The sequence below is a fragment of the Pseudopipra pipra genome, chromosome 7 (genome assembly GCF_036250125.1).
Source record: "Pseudopipra pipra isolate bDixPip1 chromosome 7, bDixPip1.hap1, whole genome shotgun sequence".
Taxonomy (NCBI): domain Eukaryota; kingdom Metazoa; phylum Chordata; class Aves; order Passeriformes; family Pipridae; genus Pseudopipra; species Pseudopipra pipra.
This window is the reverse complement of record NC_087555.1, coordinates 18,754,314-18,771,830: the sequence shown is the minus strand read 5'-3', so window position 1 is coordinate 18,771,830 and position 17,517 is coordinate 18,754,314. Positions and strand designations below refer to the sequence as shown.

General features: G+C 40.8%; 1 protein-coding gene across 4 annotated transcripts in view; it reads left to right on the top strand.

Moving 5' to 3' along the window:
• Nucleotides 1–11,783: 11,783 nt before the first annotated feature.
• ITGA6 (integrin subunit alpha 6) overlaps nt 11,784–17,517 on the top strand; it is a 45,901-nt gene continuing 40,167 nt past the window's right edge. For 2 of the 4 annotated variants that reach the window (XM_064660835.1, XM_064660836.1), the window contains exon 1: nt 11,803–12,024. In XM_064660835.1, the coding sequence (XP_064516905.1) occupies nt 11,864–12,024 (161 nt within the window). In that variant the 5' untranslated portion in view covers nt 11,803–11,863. Of the gene's footprint in view, nt 12,025–17,517 lie in introns of all 4 variants that reach the window. The other 2 variants (XM_064660837.1, XM_064660838.1) reach the window with 2 other exon arrangements.

Genomic DNA, 17,517 nt, shown 5'->3' with positions numbered 1-17,517 from the left:
AAAAAGATGAGTCAGTTGTCACAACCTCCTCGGATTTTTCACGTTGCTTTGAGCCCTCAAGAACTGAAACTGGTATGCAATAAAGAGAAGATCCTTTTGTAGATTATGAGATGGCTGAAGAAAAGGGGAGGAGTACATATTTCTCTTAGAGACAGATCCCAGAGGGGTATATGCTGTTTGCCATGTTTAAAAACCTAGGAAGGGATGAGAGTATTAGGGGGGCTAGTGTTTGCTGCCTCTAAAAATTTTTTGTGAGTTAAGACTAAAGCTGGTTCTAAAGAAAGGTTTTCATATATAAATGACTGAGAAATAAAATAACAAGACTAAGGTTCATACTATACAAAGAAATTTGCTTGAATTAAAAAATGGATTATGAATTAACTTGTTCCATTCAGGATCTTGATCTTCCTGTGGTAAGTTCACCATCATCTCAATGATTACTAGCAGTCAAAAAGAGAATTAGAAAATTAGGAATTACTAATGGAATACTATATGACACAGAGCATCTAATTATGCTACTGCTATAAGTCCTTGCCTTTGCTACATCTTGAATGTTGTGTGGTATTCTGACAATTCTGTCTCAAAAGGCATATGATGAAAGTACAAAGAATGCCCAAAGTGTTTAGAAACATATAATGATATCTATTTCAGATATGAATTGGACAATGAGCCTTCTGTGTAAAAACAGATGATTGAAGTGGTGTATGACAGAAATTAATACTTGAATAAGATGAGTATGAAATGTGCATTCGCTGAGAACTGTAACACAGTAGGACACACAATGAAGTTATTGGGCAGGGGAGTTTGAAGCAGAAAGTCCCTTTTCCCAGAGTGCACGATTTAATTACATATCTTGTTTCCACTGTGCTGTAGAGGTCAATAATATAATTATAAATTAAGTTATATAAAGTAGAAACTGTCAATAAATACAGTGGTTTGAATGAACTCATGGCCAAACAAAGTCTGTAATCTGCAGAGCACTGGCAGGCAACAACAGGAGAAGGTGCTCTCTATTACACAGTCTAAGGTGATTACTATTGACAGCTCTTAGGAAGGATATTGAGCTATCTGAACTTTTTTCTGAGTCAATAAGTCTGTTATTTCCAAAAATAAAAATTGTAATTTTATAATTGTAATTGTTGGGGAAGGAGCAATGTTGCAGTGGCCAAAATTCTATTAGGGTCCTATTGAGGCTTTTCTTCAATAGTGGTCTCTTAAGAAAAGTGACTGTTTGCCCTGTCTCCTCAATAAATCACAGCTCTAACTTTGAACTTCACAGATTTTCAAGATTTGGAGAAAGCCAAGGGTTCACCTGTGAGTCCCTAAAACATCACAATGCCTCCTATTGTACTTCTGGAACTGTGTTGCCAATGAAGCTATGTTGCTTAGAGATTTGAGATTTGAGTGAGACCTTCCTAGCTGTGGCTACCTCTTGAATGCCTTCATACTGGGAAAATCCTGGCAGAGGATGATTTGTGGTACAGGTAATGCAGTCTCTCACTTTTTGGGGTTAATCAAGAAGCCTTTTGTTAGTGTCTTCACAGGCCATGCCCTCTCTTTCTGAGTGGATTTTGATCTTTGGGATAAAAACAAGGAATGGTGTAACAGAGATTGCCAACATCTTCCCTCTGTTGTGAATTGACTGTGGAGGATGTGTGTGGGCATATGTTCTAGTCTTGATTTACTAATCACAGAAAAAATCATACTGCAGCTTTGTTGGAACTTGTCTCACAAGATACTAAAAGCTGCTGTTGACTCAGTAGTAATAATGAAAAAAGAAAGGTCTGGCTAAGTATTACCATCATGCTAATCAGACTAAAACATTCCTTGTACTGAGAACTGAAAATCTTGTGTTTTGTGATGCCAGAATAATACAGGAGCTCGATACTTTGATATTTTTATTTTTTGCCCTGATTCAAGGTGCCTTTAAAGTAAAAATTTACAGAAGTGGTTATCTGAAAGTATTTTGTCTGGGAGGCTATTTGTTACATTAAGGTTTTCGGCTTCTTTTCAGTTCCCCTTCACCCTAGCAAAGTGTCATTGCAAAAAAGTTCTTCTTCTACTGCTCTTAAAAATGATTAGGAAGAAATCAAATGCCTTTTCAAAAGATGTTGTTTGTTGTACAACAGAGTCTTACTAGAGGTGTTTATTTCTGTTGAATGTATTCACATTCAGTTTTAGGTCCTGCTGATACAACTCTTAGTTTATGCTCTTCTGACAAAATAGTGCTTCCAGTCTTCAGGTGTTTCTGCTCCATTACCTCAATGCTATTATATTACAATGCTATTATATTACAATGCTATTATATTACAATGCTGTAATGTCACTGACATTATGGAATGCCAAGTCTGATTACATTTTGGAGCTCTGGAGGTCCGAGTCACAATGTTTGGACTTCTAGCTTTTACAGTGTTTGAAAATACTTCTTTTGCAGTTCTGAGAATTGCAGTGTGGGTCTATGCAAGGCCAAGATGTACCCAGTTTCCAGGAATAAAGATTATTCAGATGTTCCAGAAAGGATGAGGAATTGTTGGATAAAGAAAAATGTCAGGAAATGTGGCAAGAGCTATGGTGACCTTGTCAGAGCTGCTGTTTCTTGGCAGAACTCAGCCCCATACTGTCTGGGGCACACCAGCAGCATTCAGCTGACAGTGTGTTCACATGCCCCTTAGGAAAAAGTACCTTTAGCCAGCAAAGCAAGGAAAAAATTTTGAGGGATTCATAAAGGGTAGGTCCTTTGTAGGGGGAGGTAACATACCTTCATGACCTAGCCTGAAGTACTGGAATGCAGGCTCACTGTGGCATCTGTAAAGATATGTAAATATACATATATATAGCCATGGTCGGACTGTTTATGCTACCCAAGTTATTTCAATACATTGTGCAATGTTATCCACAAAAGATGAAAGAACTCAGGTACTTTACAAATAAAGTGTGTGTTAAAATAACCCTCTCAGTGGACAGTGGTATGCTGCTGTCATTTCTCCCTTAAACCTCAAAAAGCAAGGGAGATAGGGAGCAGGACACTGTAGCTGAAAGTAGCACATCGCCCTATGATTATGTAGATGCAGCAAAAATTACAAAATAACACAGTAAATACATTGAAACTATGTAGCATTCCCTATCATCAACTTCAGTAAAAAAGACTGTTCAAATTGAAGTAAATCACAAATATGTCTTCTTTTACAATGAACACAAAATTGGGGTAAGGCTATGCACCCAGCAATACTAAGCATATATAACAAATTTATTTAGAAGTAGAGCTGTTGTGAAGCAATGTAACGATTTGATATTGTCTACATAATGTGATAAGACTGTTATTTCAAATGTAGTTCAAATTTTACTATCTACAATAGAGCATTTTTATGTTCCTACTTCACCACAATGTTTTGGTTTCTAGATAGGGCCAGCCTGTTACCTACATGTCTAGGGAAGCCTTCTTAATTGACTTAGATATTAATTCCCATGCCTGATCCATACTTGTGCTTCCGCATGCAAACTATGGTTAATGGTTACACATCTGCAAATTGACTACCTCCTGTAACAGCTTCCTTTTCTGACACCAAACAGATTGTTGAATGATGCAAACTTCCCTCATAAAATTGATACCCTGATTCTTCCCTCTCAAAGCAGCTGTCATTTTGGCATCCTGAGGCTGAAATAAATTTGGCATGCAGCAGAACACAGGATCTGAAGGCTTGCATTCGCTGCTGACAGGCATAGACTTATTCATGACCTGATCCCACTGCACGGTGGTTGCCCTGCCATGTGCAGCTGGTCAGCAAGTGCTTGTAACATCTGTTGATTGTTGTTTATTGTCTGCAGAATGCTTGTTTGCTCAGATTTCTTTTCTAGCTGCTGTACACCTCGTGAATCTGATAGCTGTATTTCCACAAATACAGACAAATCAGTTCCTTCTCCCAGTAATGGTCAGTCAGCTTCAGGGGTGACAGCAAAGGGCTTGAAAACTGACATGTTGAAAGTTGGAATGGAACAGAGAGAACTCCTGAAGTAAATATTAAGTGAAAATGAAATGATGAAGTGAAACAGAAGGAATGTTTTGACACTGAACACTTATGCTCTGATAAGCACTGCTGTACTGCAAAAATTCCCAGAGATGGAGAGCCAAAAAGCGTGATGAGGGACATTAGTGCTCACCTACAATGTAGCATGCTTTTTACTAAACACAGTATGTTAATCATGGGAACTGTCAGTCAAATGTGCATATATACCTGTATCCCATTTCAGCAGCTGATAGCTGTGCAGAAGTGACTTTGGGAATTTTCAGGTTTAGATGAGCTTTTTATTACAAGGCGGAGGTGGAAGGAGAATTCAGAAGCCAGATCTGTCTGTGGGTTCTGCTGCAGCTTTCGTCTGCGATACTGGGGCACTCTCTTGCCCTTAAGTAGACCATCTTATAATATCCACTTGGAAATGGAGATTATAAAACTGTTATACCTCAGGAGGGAAGAATGAAAATGCTTTGAGATAGTCTTTTATGTTCTGTATGGAAAACACATCATTACTGTAGAATATCTGCATTTTATTTTATTAACGTTAAGAACAGTTCCACAGTAAAATGGGTCAGTGTACCTTTATTTGCACTCAAGAAGCAAATTATCATGCCTTGATCTACCTGCCAATTAGGTTGCTCAATTGCTTAAAAGTGGACCTTGATCCTTGGAGATGCTGACTGACTTTAGGAGTTGATTAATAGGAACTGATGCATGCATTTCACTCAGTGTGGTCAGAAATTCACAAAAGTTTACTTTCTAGCTTGTATGCCGGAAAACATACTATTTGTCTGGTATGTCCTAAAAACACACACCCACAAGTAAAGAAAGCAGTATATGTGTGCCATGCAGGAAATGATGGGAAAGGTACAGCCCTAGTGAAACTGAGAACACCTCTCCCTGACTGTATCATGTTACCTTCTTCAGTTTTTTGTGTTCCCAGATGTGTGGAATGAGCTGGGATAGGTTTGGGGTGTTGTCTTTGAGATTGCTGATGTGAGAGACGTAAATAAACAAGGCAGAGCACTCCCAGCACACTCGCACAGGGACTGTTAATTGCAGTTGAGAAAAATACACATAGTTGTTACAATGTGTATTTTAGAATAGTTCCTCATCACATAAAATAAGACTGGGCTTAAAAAGGTTCTTCGCCCAGAAGGTGGTTGGGTGCTGGAACAGGCTCCCCAGGGTGGTGGTCACAGTACCAAGCCTGACAGAGTTCAAGAAGCATTTGGATGATATTCTCAGTCACATGGTGTGACTCTTGGGGATGGTCCTGTGCAAGGCCAGGAGTTGGACTTGATGATCCTTGTGGGTCCCTTCCAACTTGTTGTGTTCTGTGATTCTGTGAAATGTGATTACTATATAAAAGTTCAAAACCTGACTTTTAGAACCTCCAGAACAAAAATTTCACCTGACAGAATTAAGTTGGAGAGCATGATTAAGCAAATGATGGTCTGAAAATAAACATTAGAGTAGTTACAGTATATAGAAATATGGAAATGTGTTTGTGCCATAAATATTTTACCATTTCATAATGTTATTTGAATAATTGTTTAAACTCAATGCTTTAAATTCTGATTGCCTACAAGGCACAAGTTATTTTGCCTTTTCCTAGGAAGATGCTTGAAATTTAGATGTATAGAAAGATGGGGGAAAATAATGACAAAACTGAATACACAAGGAATACAAAATTGAAAACTGTTTTTGAAACCTTTCCAACACTGTATAAAAATTTGCACTTCCATAATTAATGAATGACCTTTCCTTCCTTGACCCAGATTTTAGTTGTTTGCAACAAGTGAACAAAAGAAAAAAAATCACTTGAAGTCAGCAAAGCCAGAACAGCAGCTTCCGTAAAACCCTTTGCCAAACTGATTAGATTTGCAATTCACTCACTAAGCCTGCCTGGTCATGGCAGCATCATGCAATGAATCTTTTCATTGAATAAAACTGGAACTGCACAGGAACTAAATTTCTGTAGTGCTTGTTTAAACATGAAATTGTTCCTGATTAACTCACATGAGAGCAGTCTTATTCTAGAATTAAAAAAAAAAAGTTTCTTCCTGTTGAGCTTAATGTAGTGGTTTAATAATTAAACAGAGCAGTTAATTGGAAAATACTGCATATGTAGACAATCCTCAGTGTTTTTCCTTTGGTGGATGTAAATGGATAGTGGTTGGATAAGGAAGTAGTATTTAAAAAATTCTTAGATAACAGATTGTCTTAATTTGTTGATTTTAATTTCTTAATTTGTCTGACTAAATGAGAAAGTTAAAGTATCTGATAGGTTTTGCACATAAAATGGCATTACAGGTAGATTAGCATGACAGTAAAAGAATCTTAGAAAGTAAAGGTTGTATCTCTCAGAAGGGAGTTTATGAGAACTACAGTGTGTCCTCAGTCTCCACATAACTGCTATTCATATCCAGGCAAATCAGGGAGAGAGAACAACCTGATTTTCATTCAGACAGTAGCTCAAATCACGAGTGGACTGGGCTTTTACAGACTTTACTTAGGATTTTTTTTACAGCCTTTGCATTATTAACATATTCATCATTGTTAGTGAGAATGTTAGCAAGTGAGATTTAATATAACAAAAGATTGGATTTGCTTATTATGGATTGATTTAAAAGACTATGGTTAATTACAACTATATATTGTCCAGAAAAGAAATAGTTTTAAATGGTGGTGATCCAAAAAAACCCTAGAAAGAGATGACTGTGGTGTTCAGTTCTGCCTTGTCCCATTTGTTTTTCAGAAATTAAGGTGTTAATCTAAGGAGAAAAGGGAATAAATCTGTTAGATTTATTTTTATTAAAAAAAAAAAAAGAGAAGACTTGTATTAGCAAAGAAGGAGTAAAGAAAGTAGAGGAAGCATCTTTCTGAGGCTGCTTTAGACCTTAACCAGAGAAGCAGCCCTTGCTTGCTTTGTCTGCAACAGTCTGAAAGCCGTGTTGAAACGTGTCTTGACCACAGGTCCTGTTGAATCAGTGGCAGACATGGTTTGGTTGGCACATGCAAATGAGGTGGCTCTATACCAAAACTATAAAACCTTTGAAGACAGTGACTATAGAAAAATTTAAATCTATTAAAAAAAAAAAGGTTGGATTTCTTTGCATGGTTCTTGTCAGTCACTGGAAACCTTTGTGCAATCTGACTGAGCTTTATCTCCTCCGTGGAAGCCAAACAGCCAGCTGGTTGGCCTCACAGCTGGGGCTGATCCAGGACCTCATGGGGGAACAGGAGTAACAAGTGTGGAAATGACCAAGCAGCTGTTTCCACTAATTTGCTGCATGAAGAGCTGGGGATCTCAGTTGTGTTGTGCTGATACAATAAGCCAGATAGTGACCTAGAGACCAGATTCCTCAAGTGATTAAAGTTTCTGATCTTGTGCTTTGCAGACTGTCACAGGGCTAAGTCCTCTGTGTCCAGCACCCAGTGCAGCTCTTGGAGGTAAGTGCTATAAAGGTTGGGTGGAGTTGTGCTTTGGGTGATGGCCAAAGACTCTTCAGTCAGACCTGTGTGAGCTAGGAAAATGAAAGTGTCCTGAACATGATCCTTTTGGGCTCTTGATGGAGTTAAAATATGTCCCACGAAGGATTTCTGAATTCCTGAGGAGAATCTCCAGGGAGATCCTGTGAATATTTTCCTTGTAAACCGTCTCTCTTATTCTTCTGCTCTCTGCCAACACCTACCAAAGAAATACCTTGCTTATCTTTTTAATCTCCTCTGCTCGCCTATAACAATAGTTGGCTGCTTTGGTGCAAATTGGTTGGAAAATACACATATAGACATGGAGGGAGAGTTGGCTAGAACTGCCCAAAAGTTTGCATCTGGTATTGGGTTATATCTCTCTACCCTGGTGAAAAGTGCTACAAGACAAGCAAGGTTTCACATGCAGGACAGTATAGCAGATCAAGAAGCATGCATGGTATAGACAGCTCTGGGATGCTGTCAGTGCTACAAGTTTCAACTGTGGTGATGTAAGTGATTTGGGGATATAAATGGCTGTGTGAGAGAACCACAGAATGGGGCTGCAAAGGTGCTTATGATGTGTTGCAGCTTGGGCTACTCTTATTGGGGGGGGGGAATCTTACATAGTGGTATATGTAACAAGTGAATTAGAATACAGGCATATGTTCAAAATCACTGCAACTTTATGCCTTAGTTATAAGTAGTTTTGAAGGAGCTGCTTTAATTCCTTCCACAGCAATCCAAACTATGGGTACTCAATTCCCATTTGTCACCAGCATTTCTCTGATCTCTGCCTAGCTACACTCATAAAGTGCCTCCAAGTATGTTTACAAAGATGTTTACTCTCCAAACAGTTCAGGCTGGTCATTCTGAAACTACTTAAGGAATGTACCTGACAACTTGGGTGGAAAAACATTCTCTAGATGTAAAAGACTGAAAGAGCTGCTGTATACACTGGTCACAGTGTTCACCGAAATTCCGAGTCTGAACTGAAATATTTCTCTCTACTCATATTTTTATTTGTGAAATACTTTGTCTACTGAGGTAAAATGTTTTTACTTAGCATGCAAGTAAAGAATGGCAGAATGTCATCTACAGTTGTTTTAGCCATCAAAGAGAAAAGGAAAAGTCATATGAACATAGCAACATCTTCATCTAGAACTGTAGTTTAAATATAGCACTTAGTAAAAAAGCTGCATCTTAGCAACCTTTCTGAAAAGATAGTAAAAATTGAGACATTCTTCATCCAGTTATAAATGAGAAAAATACGAGTGTCAGTTCTGTATAATTCAGAATACCAGGTGTGTAAATGTAACTATTTTAATGCTCTGGTTTTTAGACTGTTCAAAGCAAAACATTTTGCTTACATGGCGTTGAGCAGTTTGTTTCACTTACCACTATAAGCACCTTTATCTCCTGTGCTGCTGTTTGCTACTCCTAATGTAATTGTTAACAGGAAACCAAGAACAGCCATAGAGGATATACTGGGAAAAATAGTCTGATAACCTGGCTGCATAAAAATTGTTGTTTGTTGTAGCTGTTGAGATGCATCTGTTCAATAAATGTAATTAATTTGGAGAACATGCAGTTCTAGAAATGGTATGAGTATTGTGTTCAGGAGGAACCACACAGAAGGTTGATTCAGGCTACTAACACTTAAAACTAGTTTATATTTCTGAATTGAAACAACACTGTATCTTTAGAACTTGTACAGTGAACCAATCCAAACCGGTTTTGCCAGTATTATTTTTTCATCTGGAATTACGTAAATTATAAAATCAAGCAGTTTTTTGAAAGGAAGTGGGAAGGGGATGTTTACATATTTTGCCTTTTCAGGACCATTTGATGTGCTGCATTAAAACTGCGTATTTCTTTGCGTAGTATATTGTTGATATAAATGATAGAAGTTCAGAAATGTAAAGCATTGTGCCTTCTAGGGAAAGTCTAAAATGTCTTGCCAAGCTCTAGCTTTTCTATTCCACCTCTTCTATTTTCGAGAAATTATTTTTTTTCTTTGTAATTAGCGAGATGGTTGTATGGAGGAGGAAAGTATTGCTGGCAGTAAGGCTTGCTCTAATATGTAGACACAGCAGGCAAACACCTTGTAGCCTTTTGGCTGGGTATCAACACACCATTAATAAGCAGACAGCTTGAAAACTCAGCAATAGCAGAGTGTTTGTTAAAAAACAGAGAAATGCCTTTCATCTGGCCATTGCATTTCTTAGAATCACTACATTATTATCCATAACAGGGTGCTCACATTTAGTTCGTCATCATACCTAATCTTGGTCCCCCTTTATACAGGGATTGTGAAAAAGAGGAATTCCTGAAGTACATGTTAGTTATAGATAACTCACAGCATATTTGTTTTGGAGGAAGAGCAAAGGAAGGAAACTGACATATTTGTAAAACTTTTTTTTTTTCACTCCACATCTAGAGCAAATGAAAATAGCACAAAATTACAGAGACCATCCAAGGTAACTCTAAGCTGTTTGTCTGCAGATTTGCTTCACCCTGTATAGGGTCTATTTTTGTTGTTCTTGCTGTGGTCACTTGAGACAAGTTATAATGTTACTACATCTTGGAATGCTTATTACTGCATCAGGAGATGATAAAACCCTGTTCTCCCCTCAGCAACCTCTGTGGATAACAACAAACAGGTACAACATGCCCAGGCAGTGCTGGTTAGAGGGAGGGGGAGAAGTCAGATACACCTAATGTGCCAGTATCATTCAAGTGGCTCTGGATGATTTCTGTGACTCCTTACAGAAGTTGCTGAGTACAGGCATTACTTAAAAAGTAACTATAGTTACTGTTAGAGTATTAGAAGCATGCAAGTTTTGATTGTCCTGAAAGGCAAACTGCTATGACTTTGGTACAGACATCAACATGGTTTTAAAATACTTGTTTTCGAATCTTTACTAATTACTGTGAAATACGTGGACTGTAGTAAGCCAGCTTATAATTAGTCTGGGACCGTTCCTTCTCATGGGTCCTTTAGTGAAACTGTAGGGCAGTATTTATGCCAGTACAGTTTTCTGCTGTGGCAGTGATTGAGCACTGGATTAAGACTTTGAATAAGTTGGGCATGAAGAGGAAGCAGGGAAGGACTCTATTACCAATAAATATCTGGGAGCCTAATTTAACAAAATGTTTTGTTTCCACATTAGATGCACATTTCTGGTGTGTTTTCTTCCTCTCTTTTGATCAAGGGTGTTTTGGACTTGAGCCAAAGACTTGTCTATACATGGAGTTATCCTAGAATAATTACTCTGGAAAAAGTAGCCTGGATTAACTCCATGGGAGCAGAGTATTGTTCCAGAAGGAGTTATTTGGAGTATCAACATATTTGAATGCTCTGTCTCAATTGCTCTTTTCTCACTTTCTCTGAATCTTAGCTTCTCTCTTCATATCCTGGATATTGGTAGAAAAGAATAACCCAGTGTCGTCATGCTGCTTGGAATTTGTGAGTAGTTTTTGAATAGTTTTTGGAATTTTAATAGTTTGCATCCACTTCCCTGAACCAGAGCACTAAACCAAGACCCTCTGCAAAAAGACCAAAACCTCTATGCTTGCAAATACCCTTCTGGAGTTATGGGTGAAAGCACGAGATAAAATGACCTGGGATCCAAAACCACATATTGCTTTCAAACAGTTAAAAGGTAGGGGTAAGAAATTCTCAGATGTGTTCAGAGATAGGAAACGCTGGAGGAGGAGATTTAGGTAGTCTTGAGTCTCTGTCCTGATGTGCTGTCCAAAGAGTCTGGAAAACAGATAAATATGCTTTCCCCCCCGCCCCCCCTTCTTCTTCTTGTGGATGTGTTGTTTGGGGAATACAGACTGAATACTGGGGTCATGCTGGCCGTAGTTCTGTATCAACCTTAGCACACTTCAGCAGTGTGTTATGCACATGCTCGGTACCCGGACCGACCGGATCCTTAATGCCGCTGAGCGCCACCCAGACCGGTGTGAGTCCCCTGGGGACACGGTTTGATGTATAAAACACCCCCACCGAAGGAGCTCTCTGCCCTTTTCCCCCGCCAGTGCGGGAAAACCCTCACCTGCGGCCGTGACCCGCCCCCGGCACGGCTTTATTTTCTGCCACGAAGGGCACCGACCCCCGATGCGGGGAGCGCGGCAGGCTGTTCAAGACTGCTCCGGCTGCCCTTGCCTGGGTAGGGGAGCCGAGCCCCGGCTGTGCCGTGCGGTGCCGAGCCGTGCCCGCCGCCCCCGCGGCGCGGAGCGGGCGCTCGGGGGCCGGGCAGCCCGCGGAGGGCGGGGCGGGGCGGGCCCGTGGCGGCGGGGGCCGGCGGGGCAGGACGGGCGCGCCGAGCGCGGGGAGCGGCGGCAGGTTCCGTGCCTGGCGAGAGCAGATGGCGGCCGCGCTCCTCCTCTACCTGCCCCTCCTGCCGGCGCTGGCCGGCGCCTTCAACCTGGACACGGACAACGTGGTCAGCTGGAGCGGGGAGCCGGGCAGCCTCTTCGGCTTCTCCCTGGCCATGCACCGGCAGCTGGAGCCGCAGGAGAGACGGCTGTAAGTGCTCAGCGCCCCGCCCGGCCCCGTCCCGGGCCGCCTGCGGGGACCCTCTTCCCTTCTAGCGCCGGGAAACTTCCCCTGGCGGCGGGCCGGGGCCGCCAGCCCGCACCGGGTGCCCGGCTGGCGGCGGGAGCGGGGCCGGGGGCGCGGGGCCCTCGAGGGGCCGGGGCAGCACCTGCCGCGGGCGCTGCGGCGCCGCCGGCCGGGACAGCGCGGAACGGCGGGGTCGGGCCGGGAGCGAGCGGCCCCCCCGCCCCGGGGGCCTGCGGGGGGCGGGAGAGAAAGGGGAAGCGAGCGACGGCCCCCGCTGGGAATCCTTCCCGCTGGCTGTGCCCGCGGTGCGCCGGGAGGCTGGAACCCGGCGCGGGCTCCGGGGCAGCGCCGACCTGCTCCGCCGGTGCCTGCCTGCGGTCTCGGGTTTGTTCTCCCTGTGCCTACTCGGCCTCCGGTATACCAGGGGCTGCTGTTCAAGACGACACCTGCCCGGGAGTGCAGGTGGGAGGTGATACAAGGAAAGAAGGAAAAATAAATCGGTGTTTGTGGCATATGTATGAAAGCTAGGAACTTATTTTGGGAAATTCAGACAGCAAAGTAAGTCTCCTCTGTACGTTTTCAGCATCTCTGCTGCTTTGTGTCCGTAGCTGAGCAGTGCTGGACCCCACCCTATCCAGTAGTGCTGGATAGAGTGTGTGTATAAAATATTGTTGTTAAATAAATGCCCCTTCCCCAAATATTTGGTTTCAAATCGAGGGAAGACACGCCCGTTATCCTACAGAGTTAGTGAGATAAGGAAGCTGGAAAGAAATAATATTCTTTCTAAAGTTAGGAGGTAAACTTACTTAAAAATCCTGTGGGCTCATCTTGCTCACACTTACATTCTTATGTGATTTCATTAAAATTACAGTGTATGGAGGAGTATAAAGCACAAATAGCCATATTTCACCTTGTATCAGTAGATAAAATGACCCGTAGCATTCCAAAGAAGGAAATACAAATCTGTGAGCTCCTTTTCAGAGGCCCTTATCTTAATTCTTGACAGGATTACTCCTGCATTGGTCTCATTTTAGTTCTACTAAGAAAGCAGTGCCTGAAGCTTGTTAGCTTCCTTGTGTATTGTCAGTACTGGTAGAATGTGTGTAGGAATATGCAGAGACAGAAAGCCAATTGCTGAGAAGTCAGTAGAAACACAAGGGCAGTCACAGTATTCAAGCTAGTCTGTACTATTTGGCTGAAATTCCTCAGAGATTATTGGCATGAAAGTTCTGTATTGTATGTATAGTAAGTGCTTCCTCAGGCAGTCCAAATCTGGGGACAGAGCAGAGCCAGATGCTATCTGCCTTGACATGACTTTCTGAATCCAGGCTTTCATGAGAAGCAAGGGTCTCTATTAGAGACAAAACCAGACTAGACAAACTGCGTTTTATGGTGATGTGCACTTCTGAGTATGAGGTGTCTTGGCCATTTTTCAAATCTGTGGGTTTTAGCATAACGAATTAGAGTGCTACCCTGGGTAGCTGCTGGGTAGTACTCATGGAATGAAACCTTTTATGTCAAACAGGCACGTTGTAGTCACTTTGAGCATCATTTTTCTGTCTGTAAGACTAGTAGTATGTGGCTGTAAGACAAGAAGACATGCTATACTGTAACTTTCTTAGGGACTGAGGTGTGTTTAGCTCATTTTGTGTGAGTTCTGTCTTATGAAACAGATGGGAATTTTGATGGCAAGACTCGAAGTGAAGCCTCCCTTATTGGGCTGCGGTTTTATATCAAATAAAAACGAGCTATGTTGAACTAATATCAAAGGATTTGTGTTGTGTTTTCTATGGAAACCACGTGTGGTTTCTAGATTGACTCTTCATAGATGGAACAATGTCTGCTGTCCAGATATACTCAGGGAAAGTGGAAAGTTATGGGAATAGAGGTCATACTGAGGTTTCCTACTGAGAAGCGAGTATGTCTAATACCTGTATGCCACCCACTATTTGTAACAGCCGGAATTTCAGTAGTTTATTATCAGGAGTGCAATACCTCTGCATTCCCAGATGCATTTTGGTCTTACCTCTGCTGCAAAAATGTCAGTTAGAAAGAAGTATTTATTTTACCCCTTCTTCTTGAATGGATGCTAACTTCAAAACTCAGCTGCAGTTTGAATGTGAGTGGTGTTAAGTAGTTGACAAAAATACACAAGCCCCATTTCATCACTGAAACTTAATTAAAAGTGACACTTGGGTTCTCATCTGGCAGAGGCCCTCACTTCAAAAAAATCTGCCAGCCTAAGCACCCTTCTGCCTCTCCAGTTTTATAAAATTAGACACAGGTTGCAACAGACACATGCAAGATCAGTCCATCTTTGGAAAAACAAGAAAAAGAGAGAAAGTGAAAGACATTAATTGTGTTCAAGAGCTAGTTTAGTCTGTGGCTTGGAGCAAGGCTTGGTAAAACAAACTAACAATATGTAATTTTACTCTTGTCTCGCTTAAGTGGTTCTTAAGTGAAATGATTCCCTCTTCCTCACACTGGATAATTCAGTGTTAAGCATTACAACAATCCTCTGTAAAGATGAGGGTGGAGAATGTCTAGGAAGTGTGACAAATAAAGGTACAGCTGAAATAGCGTTTGATTAAACATGGTATTTACTTTTGATCAACTTTTTCTTAGTCACAGGATATTGTAGATTGCATATTAGCTTTGAATGACAATCTTTTAATGCTAAAAATGCCATGTTTGCTAATGAGGAATTACTTAACTCCCAACAGTATGAGTAGATGCCTGTTCAGTTGCTTTTACTTTAGTTGTAAATGGTACTGAGTATAAGACTATGGGCTAGTAACAATATTTTGTTTTAGTTTGTGAGTATCTTCAGGTTAGAAAAGTTGGAAAGTTTGTCAGTTGGAGAGGAGAAAAAATATAACTTACAGTGATTGAAAGTGGACTGCTAATGGTGTATGGGTGTGAAAGTCAGCTGAAGGCAATCTTAATGTGCATTGGGGAACATTAATGTTGGAGGTACCAAGGGCAGCCTCCCTGGATTTCTGTGTATGGTTCTGGTTCATTGTCCAGCGCAGTGAATCAGGCAGCAGAAAAGACTAATGGAGCTCTGAGAGAGCTGGGCTTATTGCCCTGTATAAAGTTGTTCTGTTTGTAATCTCTTTGTCAATATGATGAAAGGCAGGGAGCTCTGGTTCTTGCAAGGGGGTAGTGGCACAACAGCAGTGCATTTCGTCTGCAGACTGGGAGAACATTTGTAACTTGGAGGGGCCTGAGACTCAGGGACAGCATAACTATAGGAGTAACGTGGTTAAAATGTAAGTAGTCCTGTGATGGAGAATGTGAGTGCATCTAGCATCTGTAGATGGGAACTACACCAAGTATATTATAAATATGTTACTATTATAATAAATGTATGATTACTAGCTGCTCACTACATATGTTGTGCAGGTAGTCACATATGTGTAATTTTACATGTATAGAATATATATAAAAATGGTCTTTATTTGTGTATACTCCGTGTAAGACATCCAGCAGGTCTGTTCCAGTTCATTTGTTTATAACTCATGATGATTTAAGCAAATTAAATTAAATTGAATTAAAACAGAACCATCAAGAATACCTAAATTCGTATGTAACTTTCATGGAATCATAGAATTGGAAAAGATGCTTAAGATCAAGTCCAACTGTAAACCTAACACCCTTTAGCCCTTTTTTATTTATGGTTTAGAATGATACAATCACAAAATATCCTGAGTTGCAAGGCACCCATAAGCATTTACTTGCATGTAATTCTGATGTTATTTTCAGTAGAAGTATGGAACTGAATTCATATGAGCTTCTTGTTATTGTATAAGGCAAAAAAAGGAAGAAATTGTAGTTATCAACATTCAGGATCTTCCTATCAGCTGCAAAGCTGCGTTGTTGAAAGCTGTGGATAGGCACTTTATGTCAAGACTACACTGACCATTAGCAGACATAAAGTCCTAAAAATTGCAGTGTCTTATTGAAATTTTTACTTGTAACAGGTTTTGCTGATACTGCACATCTCTACTGTGAGCTGTTATATCAATACATAACACAGTTGCCTTAGGTCAGCAGGGCTGCTGACATTGCTGTACTGCTGCAGTGCATCCTCAGTGGAATTTAGCCAGTACTTCCGTGTTGTCTGAGGGCTTGGGCTCACAGACACTTTGCTCCAGCATCAGAGAGCTGGATTATGCTGGTCTGCAGTGGAAGATGACAACTTCAGGTGGACAGAGTTAGTAACAGCACGTTTACATATTCAGGATTAAAAGCTGTAGTAGCGATGGTCTTTAGTTTAATTTACTTTTAATTTAGTTTAATTGCTTCTGTCAATTTAAGAGAGGATTTATACTCAATTTCATTTTTTTAGACTGCGTTCTTACTGTCTCATATTACCTGTATTTTCTTTTCTTGAGTGTGTCTCTGCTTTTTGTCTATGCAAACTATTCTTGGATAACCTGCTTAGTACGCTTATTTGCTTTCTTAATTTATGATAGTACAGGAGTTTGACTATGTTTGAGATAAGATGTCCTGTGGCAAAGGTCAGGATCAAATGAAGTTGTGAAGGAGGAGGGAGGAGTAGTTTAAGAATTTCCCTGTAGTGGTAAGGGATAGATTTCTAAAAAGATGATCCATCATACTAGTACCATGGGTGAAAGAAGTGAGAAGATAAATTTACATTGCATAAGGGGAAAGAATGTGTAGTTATTACAGGTGGAGTCAAACTGCAGAAGGCAGGCTTTTTCCCAATACTGAGTTTGAATTGTGCTGTTGATTATCAGTATAGTAGAGACACAGCTGACAAGTTTACAGGTCAGGTATAAAAAAGATTGGAAATTCTGTATAATTGTCACTGTCTGACTCCCATTTAGGGTCCTTTTGTTTAGTTGTTTTCCTCAAAGGAACAGGAAATAATTGTGTGCTTAGACCTGCAGAATTCTGGTAAAGTATGAAGGATGAAACAGAGCGTTGAGCTGATACATACTAAGAAGTTGCACTGATGTAACCACTTTCATCAGTTGTTGAAGAGGAGCAGACCCTGCAAGGCACTAGTGTAGTCATAGGTCATACAGCAAAAATGTACTTCTATCAGGCCAGTTTAGTTCAGGTGGCTCTAAAAAGGTTGTGTCAGAAAACATATGCTGTGGTACAGTCCTTTGTCATTAGCTGTGTGAGTTCATAGATTCAACTTCACTGCAGCATTAACTGGTGAGACAGACATTCATAGTGTAAAGCTAATCTTCCCACATGGTAAGTGGCAAAGCTCTTATCCCAGTCCTCCATCTCCTTCAGAAACTTGTTTTTCAAGAGGTCATATACTTTTCAGGTAATGTTTTTTCCTTTGGTCACCTATAATTGCTTAAGAATCTTGAGTAACCCTGTGGTAACTGTGTTACTTTTTCTTAGGCTGGTGATACTAAGAATTAACAAAATTCATTGCTGTGCTCGTTGGCGCTTTCCATGAGTAAGGACTGC